Source organism: Agelaius phoeniceus, chromosome 7 (genome assembly GCF_051311805.1).
Source record: "Agelaius phoeniceus isolate bAgePho1 chromosome 7, bAgePho1.hap1, whole genome shotgun sequence".
NCBI lineage: Eukaryota > Metazoa > Chordata > Aves > Passeriformes > Icteridae > Agelaius > Agelaius phoeniceus.
This window is the reverse complement of record NC_135271.1, coordinates 35,243,116-35,257,788: the sequence shown is the minus strand read 5'-3', so window position 1 is coordinate 35,257,788 and position 14,673 is coordinate 35,243,116. Positions and strand designations below refer to the sequence as shown.

Below are 14,673 nucleotides of genomic sequence, written 5' to 3'. Positions count from 1 at the left end.
ATTCATTAACCTGCACTGGAACAACACCAGCTGTCACTTTTCCACCCACCTGCCTGGCTCACTTTGCAGCAGAGATGAGAGGAGAGCAGGGGGCCAGGGGAAGCAGGTGTGAGGATACCCTCCCTGGGCTGCCCTAGGATAGAAGTGAGTTAGTTTCTTGCATTGTTTTGGGCTGCTGAAAAGGCAGGGAGTTGTGAAGTCTCAGGGCAGAAAAGGAAATCTAGTGCCTACCCCAAGCAGTCTGAGTGCCAGTGATAGAAAAGTCTTCCTTGTTCTTACCCCAATCCCCCCACTCATGCTGAAAAACCCCATGGCACACCAGTGCAATGCTCACACGTCTTTTAGAGCAATGCACAGACTTCTGAGCTAGGCAGCAAAGCACAGCTCAACAAAACTTTGGGAGCAACACTCTTTGGGAGTGCTCCCTGCATGGCCACACAGGCCAGGAGCCAGCTGTCCTAACGCAGCAGCTGGAACGGGATGTGTTTCACTCCATGCGCACATGCTTCCCTGTGGGTCACTGCATCCCTGAGTCACAGCACCCTTGTGTCCCAGCTGTGTCACTGCCCAGCAGGTTAACCAGTGCAGACGAGCCTGTGCTGGCTCTGGGAGCAGAGCTCATGGAAGCCAGGAGAAGTTTGGACACTCCTCCGGTGCCCAGCCATGGTGCTCAGCCCTGGCAGCCCTGTGCTGATCCCAGCCAGAGCCAGCCGGAGCTGGGATCTCTCTCCCAGTTACTCTGGCACCCACAGCTCCTTGGATAACAGAGCATGAAGCGCAGCAGCAGTGGCAGGAGAAGCTCCTTTGTGCAAGTGCAGTGGCCTGTTTGTTTGTGCAGATGGGTGTGTTTGTGGGTGGGGAGGGGGTAACGCTGCTTTAACCCCCACGGTGTACACCTGCAGGAGTTTGTCCTGGGTGTGCTTTAGAAACCATTGCTCTCTCCAGAGCTGGAGTGTACTTGCAGGCTGCAGTAAATGGATTCCCAAATGTAAGAGCATAGTGGCAGATCCTTAGCAGCCACTGCCACCCAATTCTTCCTAGGAGACTTGACCCTCTCACACCCACGATTTTGAAAGGCAGGCTCCATCCCTCCTGCCTGCTGCTGCCTCTGCAGCCTGGGGTCCCCCAGGCCTGGCTGGAGTGATGCCAACATGCTGCCCTGGCTCATCCTGGTCCTTTTTCAATAGTTTTGGCAGCAAAGGAAATGCAATACTACCAATATTCTGAGTTGGGGTGATGTGAAGAAGTGTGATGTTCCCCCTCCTTTTGATGCTGTACAGGCTGTGATGCTTGGACTTACATATTTCTCCTTTCCTGGTATGGGAATTGTGCTGGACAGGACTCCCACCCCTCCCTGCCCTGGCACACACCAGCATAGCAGAGCTGCAGCTCCTGGCATAGGCTGCCCTCTCTTTCTGGAGAAGCAAAAAACCCCAAATACCACAGGTGCTGCTGCAGTGCCAGCAGACATCTCCAAGCCTATATGCTGTGTCAGAAATGCTCTTTCACCCCAGCTTCTCTCCTGCAAGGGCAGGGAGGGCCCCACCATTCACTAAATAGCAGCAAATACTGTCCTTTCAGGGCTGATTTACAGAAAACACGAGTAAAGCAGGTCCCTTGAGCTTGTAGAGTGCCCTGCACGGCATTGCTACCCTGGGGAATGTCTTGCTTCTGTTCTGGCATCTCTGGGGCAGCATTTACCAGTTTGTGCCCTTCCCTGTCAGGCAGGTGGGCAGCACCTGAACTGAGCTCTTAGTAGGGCTGGCCTTGGAAAGGCAGCCTCAGCCTCCTCTTGCAGCAGCCCAGGGCCTGTGCTGCCTCAGTGTCCCTTGAGGACTGACTAGGTCACAGCAGAGCACCTCTTGTGTCCATCAGGAGCCAGCATGGTGCCCCGGCCTGGCCTGAGCATGGCTCCCAATCCCAAGCACCAAAGTGACACAGCTGAGCCAGCAAAGCCCAGTGCCTCGGAGACAGGAGGCCAGGGGTGAAGGATCTGTCCAGCTTTGCCAAGGGTTTTGGAAGGATCACCCTCACACACCCTCACACTTTTGCTCTTCAGACACTGCAAGCTGGTCAGGGCAGGACTTTTCCAGGTTCCTACCTCATACACTGTACAGAGGGAGAAGGGGATGATTCCAACCAGGGAATGGTTGATTCTTTGTCCCCTAACACTGCTGTCTTCCTCACACTGACACGGAGACCCACCAAGTGGGACTTTGCAGGAGATTCAGGCTCCCCAGCTGCAATGGGACAGACACTCTATCAGGGAAGCCCAAGAGCAGCTTTGTTCCCTTCCCTTTATCTCCCACACAATAGCACGATTCAGCAGGTGTTAAATGTTTTAATGGGATTCAGGATAGCTTCTGTTGCCCACCTGCCCCAAGGCCATTTCAGCCCTCCCTGGGAGCCAGCAGTAACAGCCAAGAAGAAAGCTCCTGTTGTGTGGTGCATTAACTGCCTGATGACTGAGTGCTCCCGATAATTCCCACAAGGAGAGGGGGAGTTCCATTGGCTTGCCAAGCTCGTGCTCAGCCATAGGCGTGCTCGCTGTGTCCCTGCCGGGAGCCGTCCTGTGGGAACATCATCCATTTCACTGCCCAAACACCAGTGGGAAGAAGCAGGGCCTGTACCTACAGTATTTCTGTTGGAGAGATGTGCTCTGTTGGGCAGGGGCCAAATCCAGCCCTGGGAGACAGTACAAGAAGCTCAAACTTCCTTCTGCCTGAGCCCCAGATGCCATTAGCAGAAACAGGACTTCTGCCCTCTTTTGGGTGCTGAGCTGGGCTGTGAGTCTATAGTCCCACAAGTTCATAGCCCTTGGCAGTGGCTACCAACAAAACCTCTTGCTAAGGGAAAGTCTCTCCCTGCCAGCTCTGCACATCTCTGCCCTCCCCTCACCTCCCCATTGCCCCAAAGATCCAAGTGAGAGAGAACCCCGGGTGAGACCATCCATACTATGCAGAGCTCACCCCAGCACTATCTGGGAGTGCTGCTGTCTCTCTTTGCTAACAGGACAGTGATGTGGTTCGGTCACACGTTGAAGTGTTTTCCAAAACCAGGGTCAGGGTCTAGTTCCCAGCCTGAGAAGAGGAATTGGGAATTTCCCCAACCTTGGAAAGGGGCTGCCTCGGTGCATTTATATTTTAGGATGAGGATAAAAGAAGTAAAGTGTGTGACAGCTGCTACTCTCTTTGCTTAGTGCACTCAGAGTGGTTCTGGTTGACAGTCACCAGAGAAGACTACAACAGAGGTGACACATGACCATCTCACAGCCCCTAATAAGAGCTGAGAGAAGAAAAATTTCTCTCACACAGGTGTAAATAGCTCTCAAATCTGTTTCCCTGACTCACCTGTTGTTAAGGCATCATCTTTAAGGTCTCTCCTACTAGAGTGATGCTTATCAAACAAGTGAATTTCCCTCTAATAGTGCTCCAACAGGCAAGTACAGTGTGAGCACTGTTTTCTCCAGGTCCAAGCTGGGAGCACAGGAAGGTGGGGAGAACAAGAGCTTTATTGGCATAAAAAAAGTCCCTGCACATTTGATGGCACTCGTGCTGTCTCCATTTGTTTTTGGGTGTTACACCAGACTAACACACAGCATTTCCCATGTCAGCTCCTCCAAGTAGTGGATGCAATGGTGCAGCTGCTGTGATCACACAGCACGTCTGAGGATGGACAAATGGACTGACCCTGTCTTCACTGCTCCATGCTGCCCTTGGGTAGCTGGATTCGATCTGCTTTTGGGCAACAGTGAGGTTTCTGCCCCTGCCTTTGCTATCCATTTGGGAACTCTGCTGCAGGACAACAGAGCATCTGCAGTGAGCAAATCCTAGCGAGGAGCCTGGACCAAGGAGAATCAGTCCAAGTGGACTGAACAGCCAGGCCCTGCTGCTGCCCTGAGCTGTGGAGGAAGGAAGTGGTTCTGCATTACCTGTTCAGCACTAGCCAAAGCCCAGAGGAGTACAGAAAGACTGCTGTGATGTAGGATACCTGGCACGCAGAGTGTTGGGAAGGCAGGAAAGGGTTTGCACTTCTCATGAGAAGGATCCAGGACCCATGTGAAGGCCCCAGGCACTCAGGCTGAGTTCAGGAGCTGGCAGTGCCTCTGCTGTATCGCTGACAACAGGAACAGCTCAGCCCTGGGGGTTAGTAATGGTTACACAGGCAGGGGCCCCGCACAGAGAGGAGTGCTGGGGTGAAGCTGGCTGAGCCACAGTACCCCGGGCACAGCAGGCAACTGCCCTCTGCTGAGTGGGGCAAAAGCCCTCCACAGTGCCTTTTGCACAGTCTTCTCTTAGAATGTGAGGGAAGAAGATGCATCTCTGGCCTTGGCTAGGTCCTGGCACTGGGAAACAAGACATGAGGGTTTGGAGAGACACACCAAAGCTGCACCCTCACCAGAGCTGGGGGGCTGCATGAGCCCCATGCTGCAGAGTCCATAGTGGTATGGCAGAACAGGGGCTATGCTGCAAATGCAGCCCACTGCCTGGCACAGCCATCCTTCAGCTCCTGCCTGGGAGCAGCAGCTGGAAGCCAGCACCAGCCTGCTCTGTGCTGGCCACTGGGATTTCTCACAACTCACGCTGCCACCTCCCGGCTGTGACAAACATGCTCCTTCACTGTGACACACCTTGCAGCCCGACAGACTCCCCAGGCCAAGCCAAGGCTGAGAGGATCCCCTTCCCTAGGTGACAGCCTTGCAGTTTGGAAAAGGAAGACCTTGTCCAGAGCTCACAAGCCCAGACGCATGAGTTACGTACGTTACACACGGTGTCAGTGTCTGAAGGTCAAGTTGCTTTTATTGGGTTGCTGTGTGTACTGATTGTGCTGCAGCTGCCCCCTCAGAGCAAGGAGGGGAGGAGGATTCAGTACCTGCATCCTGCTGATGCCATCACCTCATTGCCCAGATGTCAGTCCTTCCTCAGCTACATTCCAAAGCAGATTCCACTCCTCTCAGCCAGTACAGACTGAGGATAGTGGGAAATGTCATAGTGATTGTCCATGTGCTCCCTGTAGCAGAGGGTTCTTCTCCGATGATGTGGCCAGCCACAGAAAGGAGAGATCTCGTGAACTCCGCCGTGGAGTTGTCAGAGGATTCAAATCAGTGCTGAGAACATAATCAAGACATACCTCCTCAGAGAAAGCCAGCATGCTGAGCTAAGGCCATGGTGTGGGAGGGTCCGAGTTGCTCTGGACATCACAGGGATGAAGAATGGAGAGAGCTGATGTGCTTGAGGAGCTTAAGCAGCACAGTACCCAGCAGCTACACTCTTGAGGGTGGGGATGCAGGGCTGGTGATTCTGAAAAAGAGATGGCAGCTCTGGAGATGACATCTACATCCAACAACCCTCTTCCATTAACCCTCAATCCCATCTCTGCACTTCTGCCCAAGCTAGGGCAAACCCATATGCTTTCCACTCAGGTCCAAATCTACTTTCCCCACCAGTGGCCATTCCCTCAACCTAACTAGATCCCACACCTCCTTGGACTATGACAGCTTTGCTCCTTTTCTGCTGTCAGAGGCTGTGCTGCCTGCTCCTTGACCCCCTTTCCCAAAGGACCATCCTTGTGCTAGGCTCTCCAGTGCCTCAGGCCAGCCATTCCCACATAGGGTCCTGCCCCAGAGCTCTATGAGGGTCTCAGGTCCACAGACAGGCTGTACTGTTACCACCTCTGCTCTGTGGCTCAGGACAAGCCAAGAGGGGGCAGGGACGTTGGGAGTGGATTCTTTGTTTTGCACAGGCAGCCTTGGCATTGATAGGCAGGGATTCAGCCAACCCACATGGCCTAGAAAATGGGCTGTGCTTCAGCCTGACATGTTAAGGACAGGTCCTGTCCCCCACCAGAGCACAGATACACTCTGCTACCTTTGGGAGGCACTGGGGGGTAAAGCAATGACCCTGGGCTGGGCTGTCAGCACCACCTCCCCACGACTGGCTTCGATCATGATATTCTGCAGTGTGTTTTCCAGCAGCAGCTCCACGAGGTTCCCAACAGCTGGCTGCCTAGAAGGACAGAAGTACAACAGAGGACAGCTATCAGAAAGCAGATAAGGCAGGTTGCTTGCTGTGACTCCTGCCAGGAATCATCAGGCACAGCAGTGGAGCACACACTGTTTCCTACATGCTGAGACCAATGAACCAAAGACTCAAACAATGGGTTGCTGACCCTTGTCCCAGAACTGTCACCAGCTGGTGTCAGGCCCTGACCTTAGACAAAGCTTGGTGACTATAGTTTAACTGGTTTTTCCCTCCAAGGTGTGCTGTAGCTGCTATGAGTGAATAATGCTTGAAGCTTGTAGCAGTGTACAAGGGAGCAGCCACAGCAAATGCAAGGTGGTGAAATACTGCAGTGAAAATAAAAGGTAAGGTAAGAACATACTGCACCCCAATGTCTAATGTGGCCTAGTGTGCCTGAGAGTAGACATCATTCACTACCAGCCTCCTGGCAGTGCCCACAGCTCAACCCCAGACACAGTAAACCATCTCTCCCCACAAACCACATTTGGGAGAGGGTGGCTAGGTGGGCTAGCATCGACTTCCACCCAGACAACACATAACACACCCGCAGAAATGCTGCAGGGCTGGAGGAGAAATGGATTTCTGGCCAGGCAGTGTGCTGCCATGGCTCTCTTGACTGTGCAGCTCTTGGCTTTGAGCCCTTCCTCACCTACTTATTATCTCCTTTACCCTCAACTGCTTATGGTGAAAAGTCTCGCTAGACTCTGGCAAATCACTGGGAGAGGCTTCCTGACTCATTTTTCTTCTCTCTCCATCCTTCTCATGGTCAAGATCTGTGGAAGCAGAGACTCTGGAGGGGGTTGTGGAGCCCTGTCTACTGTCCGGGAGCTCTGCTGATTTTGCAGACTGGAACTGGGAGAAATATGGAATAGGCTCATCTTCAATTTTTCTCACTGACTTCTGGAAGTGGCCGTTCTCCAAGAGGCTCCTAGGAAGAGGAAAATAAAGGATAAGTTTCAACAAATTGACTATCTGTATGACTCAGAGGATTATTACAAGACACCACAAAGCAGAGGAAATCACTGACTGATGTCAGTGTTTAGTCTGTACCTTCTTGCTTTCTGGGCCTAAGGGAAGCAGCAAGAGGGCTTGAGCCAGTGAAACTACCTCTGTTTCCCCAGTGCTGGTTCTTTACATTGGAGGAGCTCACAAACTGAATAGGTGTACCCCAATGCAGCCTGTTTCTAAGATCACAAGGTAGAGTTCCTTGGTTCCTGGGAACTCTGGAAAGATGGGCTCAGCCCCTGGCTGGGGAGGAAGCCCCTGCCTTGGCTGTCACTCCAGGATCTGAGCTCATAGTCCCCAAGACAGCTTTTAGCAGGTGGATCCCCCATTCTGGCAACAAGAGTGCACAGATTCCTCCAGGATTAGCAGAGGGTTGACCATGCTGCAATCATTCTCTGGAGGACAGGGGCTCCAAACCAGGTAAGGGTGAAGGAGCACACACCTGATGACACCTGTGAGTATGTCAGTCACCACCTCCAGCTCTTGTTTAGAAGCAGCAGCCAGGGACAGACGTTTGGACTCCGTGTCCGTCCTGTTTCTGTGCCCACTTCCATCCGCCAATTTGCTGTCTGAGGGCTTAGAGCTGTAAGGGCTGAGAAAGGAGGAGTTGTTCCATCAGTGGCAGCACTATAGAACCAAACTCTCAAAGACCAGCACCCTTCTAGCACTGCAGCAGCATGTCAGGCAAGCAGGGGAGGGGTGGGAGCTGTTGTATTTCTGACAGGAGCAGGGACACTGTCATAAAAGAGGAACACTGAGCTCTGACAGTTGAGGTGGGGAGAGAAACGGGTCATGTCAGCTAATGCTGGGGAAAGCAAGACACCTCTTACTTAATACTGAGGCACTGGAGAGGAGCAGAGCAGAGCACCAAGTTCAGTGCATATCAGAGCATGGGGCAGCCCTGGCTCAGATGAAGCAGCCAATCCAAAAAACTCTATCTCTTACCGGGACAAGAAGTATCTGGGAAAATCCAAGGCAAAGTTGCTGAGAAAGTCCTCAATAGCATAGGACCTGGCTGACACATCAAGGTGTAAGGACAAGGGCGGGGGAGGCTCTGGTTTGACCCACACCTGGCTGGCATCTTTGTCCAATGGCAGCCCCCTCTCAATGCCTCCAGGTGGCTGACTGGGTGTAGGCTGGCTTTTAATAGGGGGTAATGTCTGTTGGAGAGAAAGAAATGGCAAGCATATAGTTGGTCCTTTGGCCACAAGTAGGCTGGTGTAGGTTTGAGCACAGGCATGAGAGCTGAAAGCCCAGCAAGCAGAGCCACCAGATCCTGGGTGTCAAAATGATCTTAGCACCGCAGTACTGATAACAGGCATGAGCAGCCATAGTGGAAATCAGATCTGTTCCCTTCTCACTGACCAGTGTGCCAGCCCCAAATGTCAAGAGGGTTTCAGGGTCTCCCTAAGGTACTTGGGGCTGTTGTTCTCCAATCCATCACCATGGAAGCTCTTGCAAGCACACTGGCAGTGCTGCAGGAGAAGCGATGTACGTGGATGGAATCCGTGGGGAAATTGTCCTCCCCCAAACCTGAAGGGAAACCAGGAACTGACCCCAGCCACACTACATGGGCCAACTTGGGGATGCATTACTAGCAGTCAGATTGGGGAAGTTCCTTAGAGCAGTAGCTAGGATGTCTGGGCTCTGCAGAGCACTCACTGGGACCTTGTTTCACACCTTCCCACCACTGCTGGAAAAGCTGTCTTATAGCAGTGCATACAGTTGTGCACTTGAGTGGAAACTGATGAACCAGGCAAATTGAACTTTAAAGCTTTCTGTGTATTTAAACCAAGGCAGCTCCTGTCTGCACCTTCTCCTGAGGAACAGAGCACAGCTCTTCTTGAGGTGTCTGCACCACGTTCTGCCAGAGTCCTGCTGCTTTCTGCTGTGGCACACATTCCATTGTGGCCCCAAAATGAAACCAGTACAGATACCAATTGCCCTGTCTGTGTGCATTTTTTCTGCTTATTTGAAACCTTTCCCCCTTTCTCCAGTCATGGGTGCATGTTTGATGCCAATTTCAGTTCCCATTCACCTCAGCTGGAAAGTTACTGGCCAGAGAACACAGCCAGACAGTGTGATTCTTCTGCCTCCTCCAAACAGTCTGTCTCCCAAAGCCTTGAAGCTACAAATCCTGCTGTGCTCCCTGTCCAGACTCCCACACTGTGATATCCAGCATTTGCGTCTTTTCTAAAGCAGTCAGTTTGATTCTACCATGAGTGAGACAGGCTTGACTTACCTTGTATTTCCTGATCACAGGTGAGGATTTTGAAAGATATTCTGTTTCAGCAGAATCTGATAACCTCTGAAAAATAAAATATTAAATAAAAAAAAAGGGAAGAAGAATTACCACGTGGGGAAGATACAGAGAAGAACAAAAGCTTATGATCTTTTTTAAACTTTGTGCCAGCTGAGAGTCAATGATCTCATCCTCCATTCTTCACTCAGACCACATTCTTACTGCTAGCTACACATTTCTCTCCAGTGTTTATTCATGGTTAAAAATCCAACCATTGGTTTCCAGAGGCACTGGCTTTGTTTTTCCAAAGGCTTCTCATGCACTTCCAAATTTCAGATGGTCACTAGAAATTTCAGAGTTTGTAAGATGATTCTTGGCTAGAAAACAAGATCTAATTTTCCTCTAACCACAGATCAGTTTTGAGGTCTTTAACAAATCAGAGTCTCATGTCCTCTTAACAACTGCCTAGGTTTTCCTAAAGAATGTTTCTTGTCAACACTGGCTGCTGTTTTTTAAGCCAAGCTAAGCTGGTGCAAGGTTTTGAGAGCACTTACCACTGAAGGAGATGTTAGCTTCTTCTTAGTCTCAAGGTCCTTCTCTGTGATGGTGAATTCCACAGCCTGCCGTTCCTTCTCCTTTTCCCACTCACGCAGGTCCCTCTCATACTGAACCAGGGACTCCTGTATGTACACCTAGCAAACAAACCATAACTGAAAGGAGCAGGGCTAGAAAAGACCTGCAAATAACAGTCTGTGGCTCAAGTCCATGCCTGTTTCTCCCCTTCAGGAGGTCCCAGGAAGAAACCCACTTGCTTTCCATGTATTCCAGTGGCAGGAAGAGGAAAAAACAGTGGTATTTTAAGTCTCAGACAGAGAAGATATACTCTCTTACAAAAAAAAAAAAAAACAAACTGGGAAGTGTTGAGGGGGACATTACTGTTGGTCTGTGCCCCCAATAATATTAAGCAGCAAGACTTGTTTTTTACAGATATCAAGTCTTTGGCATCCACTGAAAGCCATTCTCATTCAAACTATCACTTCTAGCAGCTGGGCTCCCCTCACAAATCCATACATTGCACAATTACACTTCATCTAGTGAACCACACAGACAGAAAGATGCTTAAACCATCAGGAAGGATGAAGCTAGGTGTCTTCAGGAGTGAGAAGTGTGTGAGAGAAGTGTGTGAGAAGGATTCTTTCAGCTGGAAGCAGCAGGCAGCTGACTGCTGGTGTCAGCCATTTGGGAACCACAATAACATGCCCAGGCCATGGTAATAGACAGGTACCTCTTGGGTCTCACCTCACACACCAGATTTATTCTGCAGAAGTAGGGATTCCTTGTAGGTTGCAGTGTGATGAAGCAAGGGATACTCTCTCCAGGCTGCACAACACCTGACTTTGGAGCAATCTCCAACACCTGGGTGAAGGGCAGGAGGAGGAGAAAAAAATTAAACAAAAAAAGAAAAAACCCCAGAGGAGCTATTTCACTGTCCTGGGACCTTCCTGTGTGCTTTCTCTTCACAGGGAACACACCTCTCCTCAGAGGTATGTGGCATGAGAGAGAGATGCAGTTGATATATTCTAAGAACAAACACCGTTTTTGCTGGCAGACAGAGTCCTGAGGTTTGTTATTACATTTTGTAGTTCCAGCTTCATATAACCTCACCAAAGTCTTTGGATTTCCCTTCTGAATTTCTGTTGTTCCCTCTGTCCTAACCCTTGCCTTCACTTTTCCTTTCATCACCTAGTAGAAAGCCAATTCCCTAGAACTGAGTGTCTTGTTGAAAATGGAGCTGTAAGGTCCTTTCATGGCACAATAGAGATAGGCAGGAAGGCTGTAGATCAAAGAGGACTCACCATTTCTTTAGCATTTATCTGCCAGTTAAACACCACTGCCTTGCTCTTCGAGATATTGTTGAGAAAGACAAGTCGACCAGCTTTGGTGCAGTCTGGGATATTTCCAAGGCAAATCCTGTTATGGGACAAGGTGGCTGCCTGCAGGAAGCAAGGAGAAATCAGAAGGAACAGCAGGGAAGGAAGATGGGACCTAACCATACAGTCATCTCAGTGTCATACTCATCTCTAAGTCCAGCAATTCACAGATTATATCAGGTATCTTTAGCAACTTGAGAGAGTGTAACAATTCTCTCAGCTTTGCTCTGGTTACAGTGACATTACATCAGAAGGCCAGCTGGATTGCAGTGGGATTGAGTGAGCAATGAATAAGACATAACACTGGTGCTGGACAGGAGAGGATCTCAGGAGCACAGAGGACCAGTAACATCCCAATTCTCTGTGCAGCACTTGCAGTCCAGGCCTTTTCCTACTTCAGCTGAGAAACATGAGGTGTGTGCTTGTGCCAAATCCCTATCAATCTGACTGTGAGTTTTAGGAAATCGATCCCTAATACACCTTGCTACTAATATGCTTCTAGTTTGTCCCGTTCTCCAGGCACAACACAATCTCTAATTAAGTACAGTTATTATTAGAGAAAGAAACTTCATTTCAGACAACAGAGCCTTGCAGAATGCCATCTTCATTGTCAGACTGAGGCAGTTTTCAATCATCTTCTCTTTGCTGTTCTCAGGAATATAGTTGCCCTGCTGGAAGCAAAAGAGCAGGTGGAGCTGTGGCTGGCTCCAAGGAAGGCATGCTAATGTCACACAGGTGGAATCCTTTACCTGCCAGGGGAAAGCCTCTGCTGCTACTGTGTAATGCTCATTCACTGTGCTTGGATCTGTGGGTGAGTTTAACAACGGATTGTCCAGGCTGGCAGGCCAGCTCCAGCCAGGCCAGACAAGCTCCTGCTGAGCCAGCAGCAGGTCAGACAAGTGCATTCCTCTGCATGTGCCTGAATAGGTGACCATCCTGCAGTCAGTATTCAGGCTATGAATCACCTGAGTTTGGCTGGGAAATGCTGGCAGCCAAGCCCTGACAGAGCACGGCGGGAGTATAATGGTCTTTTTAAGAATGATTTAGGAAAGAAAAAGGTGTTGTAGCTGCACAGAAGAAAGGCAGCTGTGATGGGAGGTAACTTCTAAGAAAAAATTACACAGACAAACCCAAACCCGTTTTTGTTCTAATGGCTGTGGAAGTGACAAGCTGGAAAGAAGACACCTTTCAGCATCCATGAGTTAAGCTCTAAATCACCTGCTGGAAGGGAAATGTCTTGTTCTGTCTCATGGCAAATGAACTCTCCTGCAACACAGACTATTGCAAGATGGGGCCACTTGTATATTTCAGTCTCTCACACGTCTCTGGACTGATCATATTGCTCATATCCCACACTTGGACTTACCTGCCCAGGCACAGTTAGCCTGGCAGAACCTGGAATGACTGCAGAAGAAAAAAATTTTCTGGATGTGGCAGCCTCTTCTACAACATTTGGATTGTAGCCTACTCCCTGGAAAGTAATCTGGGTCGAGTCACCCTCCAGGATCTGGATGAGAACATCAACCTGCCTCAGACAAGATAAAAGTTTTAAGTCCAGAGTCATATTTGGGAAAGATGTGCAATAAGCTAGCATACTTGCTAATGGACTGGTCTAAATACACCCCATGCACGGATAAAGACAAATCCAGTCTCTTTTGCTCTTTCAGGCCTTGGCCTTTCCTGTTAGCCCAGGAAAGCTGGTTAAGTAGTCAATTAGCCAGTTACAGTATGAGATGGACAGAGACTACATCTTGGAGCAAAGGTTGGAGTTTTAAAGTTAAATTTCTTTATGTATCCATGCATTCACCACAGACTGAAGCAACAAGTAGTGCTAGAGCTCTGGCCTTGCCCGCCTGCTGCAGCCCAGGACAGAGGTCTTTGGGAAGGCTGTTTTCAGAAGTTTGCAGCAGCATACACTGCAATGATAGAAGACACTGACTTCAGCCTCTTTGCTGGGAATTTTTGGAGGCCAACAATGAACCACAAACCTGAACAGATACTACTGATATTCCCAGTTACTGTTTGCTACTTGAAAAATAAATACTGGGAGGACTCTGGCTGTGGAAGATATCTCTTCTTGGAAAGAAAAAACTTATGAGACAAATTTATCTGCTCTGTTTCCAGACCAGACCAGCCACTAATTTGCTCTCACAACTCTGCTTCTTAGAGGCATAGAGCTCAATTCAGCTGTAGCATTTCATTACAACCACCAGTAAGAAACCTAAAGAATTTTAGGTCAACAACAGAATCTGTTTCTTTCAGTCATGAGGAGGCTCTTACCGTGTATGTTTTAGCTTCCAGTGGTGAGAAGATCCACCCAATGTGCCCTGATTCACCAGGGGGGATTTCTCCTCTAGGAGTTAGGCAGGCAAACACAGGATGCTGAAAATTCTTCTCCCGAATCTTCATAATGTTGTCCAGCTGAACCTCAAATGTCACGGGCATGGAGCCACCATTGTAGAGTTTATAAATCTGAAGTGAGTCAGAAAGAGCAGTGGTTTTTATACCAGGTACAAGTTAAACTAGTTAATGCTTCCCCAGGGGGCACTGATAAGCATTAATATTTAATTAATCAGCTTATCTCCTAAGAATGAGAAGACCTCATAGTGTCAAGATTTAACACCAAGGCTCTGATAGGCAGCTGTGCTGAAGGTTTATCACCACACATGTACATTGATAAGCAAAGTGCCTCTCCAAATGGTGTCCTGTCAGTTCACACTAGGGGAAAATTAATACAGATTAGCTGAAGGGATCATTGTAAAGCGGATTATGTAAAATGCAAAAACACTTCTATTAAAGTGCTCTTAATTCAATTCAGACTTGTTCATTTCCCAAGTAAATTAGGCAGAACATAATCAAAGCTGCCTTTTTGCTGAATAAGTGTTTAAGGAAGTAAAATTAATTTACTAAAAAACTAATTAGGCTTTATTTCCAGAGTACTTGGAGCAGCTAGGCAAGTTTTCACTCAGATACAATGCAAGAGAATAAGTGAACAGCCCAACACGCCTCATAAGCATTCTGATTACAGAGTGAACACCAAATCTTGTCAAACTGCAGATGGTGAGAAGTACTTTCCCAGCAGCTATTTCCAAACTCTGCCTAGAACTATCCTCAGAGTTCTCTTGTGATGCTTCACTACGGAGGCCATTCCATTTTCTGAGAATTGCCTCAGACACTGCCTGTCTTTGGGACACAGCAGAACTAGCTCCTTCCCTACACTTGCTGCTGGCTTTGGCTCCAAGATGCTCACCTGTGTGGGGGGGTGGGAGCCCCCCACAGCGATGGGTGCAAAGACGTGCTTGGTGGATGCAAAATGAACGTAGCGCTGGTCGTGTTCCACTGTCACACCACTGAAGGTCAGCTACAGTGGAGAGAAATGCAGTCACTTCCTCACAGGGCCTTGGTCCCATCACTAACATCTGCACAAGGACTCTGAAGTACTTTGCAAATGGAAGGCCACACAGTTACAAACTAT

The 14,673-nt window shown here is 49.3% G+C and overlaps 2 protein-coding genes across 6 annotated transcripts in view; one reads left to right on the top strand and one right to left on the bottom strand.

Moving 5' to 3' along the window:
• Positions 1-6,988, top strand: part of CDK5R2 (cyclin dependent kinase 5 regulatory subunit 2) — a 37,370-nt gene extending 30,382 nt beyond the window's left edge. The window contains exons 2-3 of one of the 2 annotated variants that reach the window (XM_077181556.1): positions 6,258-6,364; positions 6,792-6,988. The gene's annotated coding sequence lies outside the window, so the exon portion shown is untranslated. Of the gene's footprint in view, positions 1-6,257; positions 6,370-6,791 lie in introns of both variants that reach the window. The other variant, XM_077181557.1, reaches the window with a different exon arrangement.
• CFAP65 (cilia and flagella associated protein 65) overlaps positions 4,774-14,673 on the bottom strand; it is a 31,487-nt gene continuing 21,587 nt past the window's right edge. For 2 of the 4 annotated variants that reach the window (XM_077181552.1, XM_077181555.1), the window contains 12 exons: positions 14,449-14,559; positions 13,479-13,670; positions 12,565-12,723; positions 11,124-11,261; positions 10,567-10,683; positions 9,822-9,959; positions 9,268-9,333; positions 7,971-8,185; positions 7,468-7,617; positions 6,690-6,948; positions 5,868-6,005; positions 4,774-5,300 (listed from right to left, as the gene is read on the bottom strand). In XM_077181552.1, the coding sequence (XP_077037667.1) occupies positions 5,241-5,300; positions 5,868-6,005; positions 6,690-6,948; positions 7,468-7,617; positions 7,971-8,185; positions 9,268-9,333; positions 9,822-9,959; positions 10,567-10,683; positions 11,124-11,261; positions 12,565-12,723; positions 13,479-13,670; positions 14,449-14,559 (1,743 nt within the window). In that variant the 3' untranslated portion in view covers positions 4,774-5,240. Of the gene's footprint in view, positions 5,301-5,867; positions 6,006-6,669; positions 6,949-7,467; positions 7,618-7,970; positions 8,186-9,267; positions 9,334-9,821; positions 9,960-10,552; positions 10,684-11,123; positions 11,262-12,564; positions 12,724-13,478; positions 13,671-14,448; positions 14,560-14,673 lie in introns of those variants that run through there. The other 2 variants (XM_077181553.1, XR_013183085.1) reach the window with 2 other exon arrangements.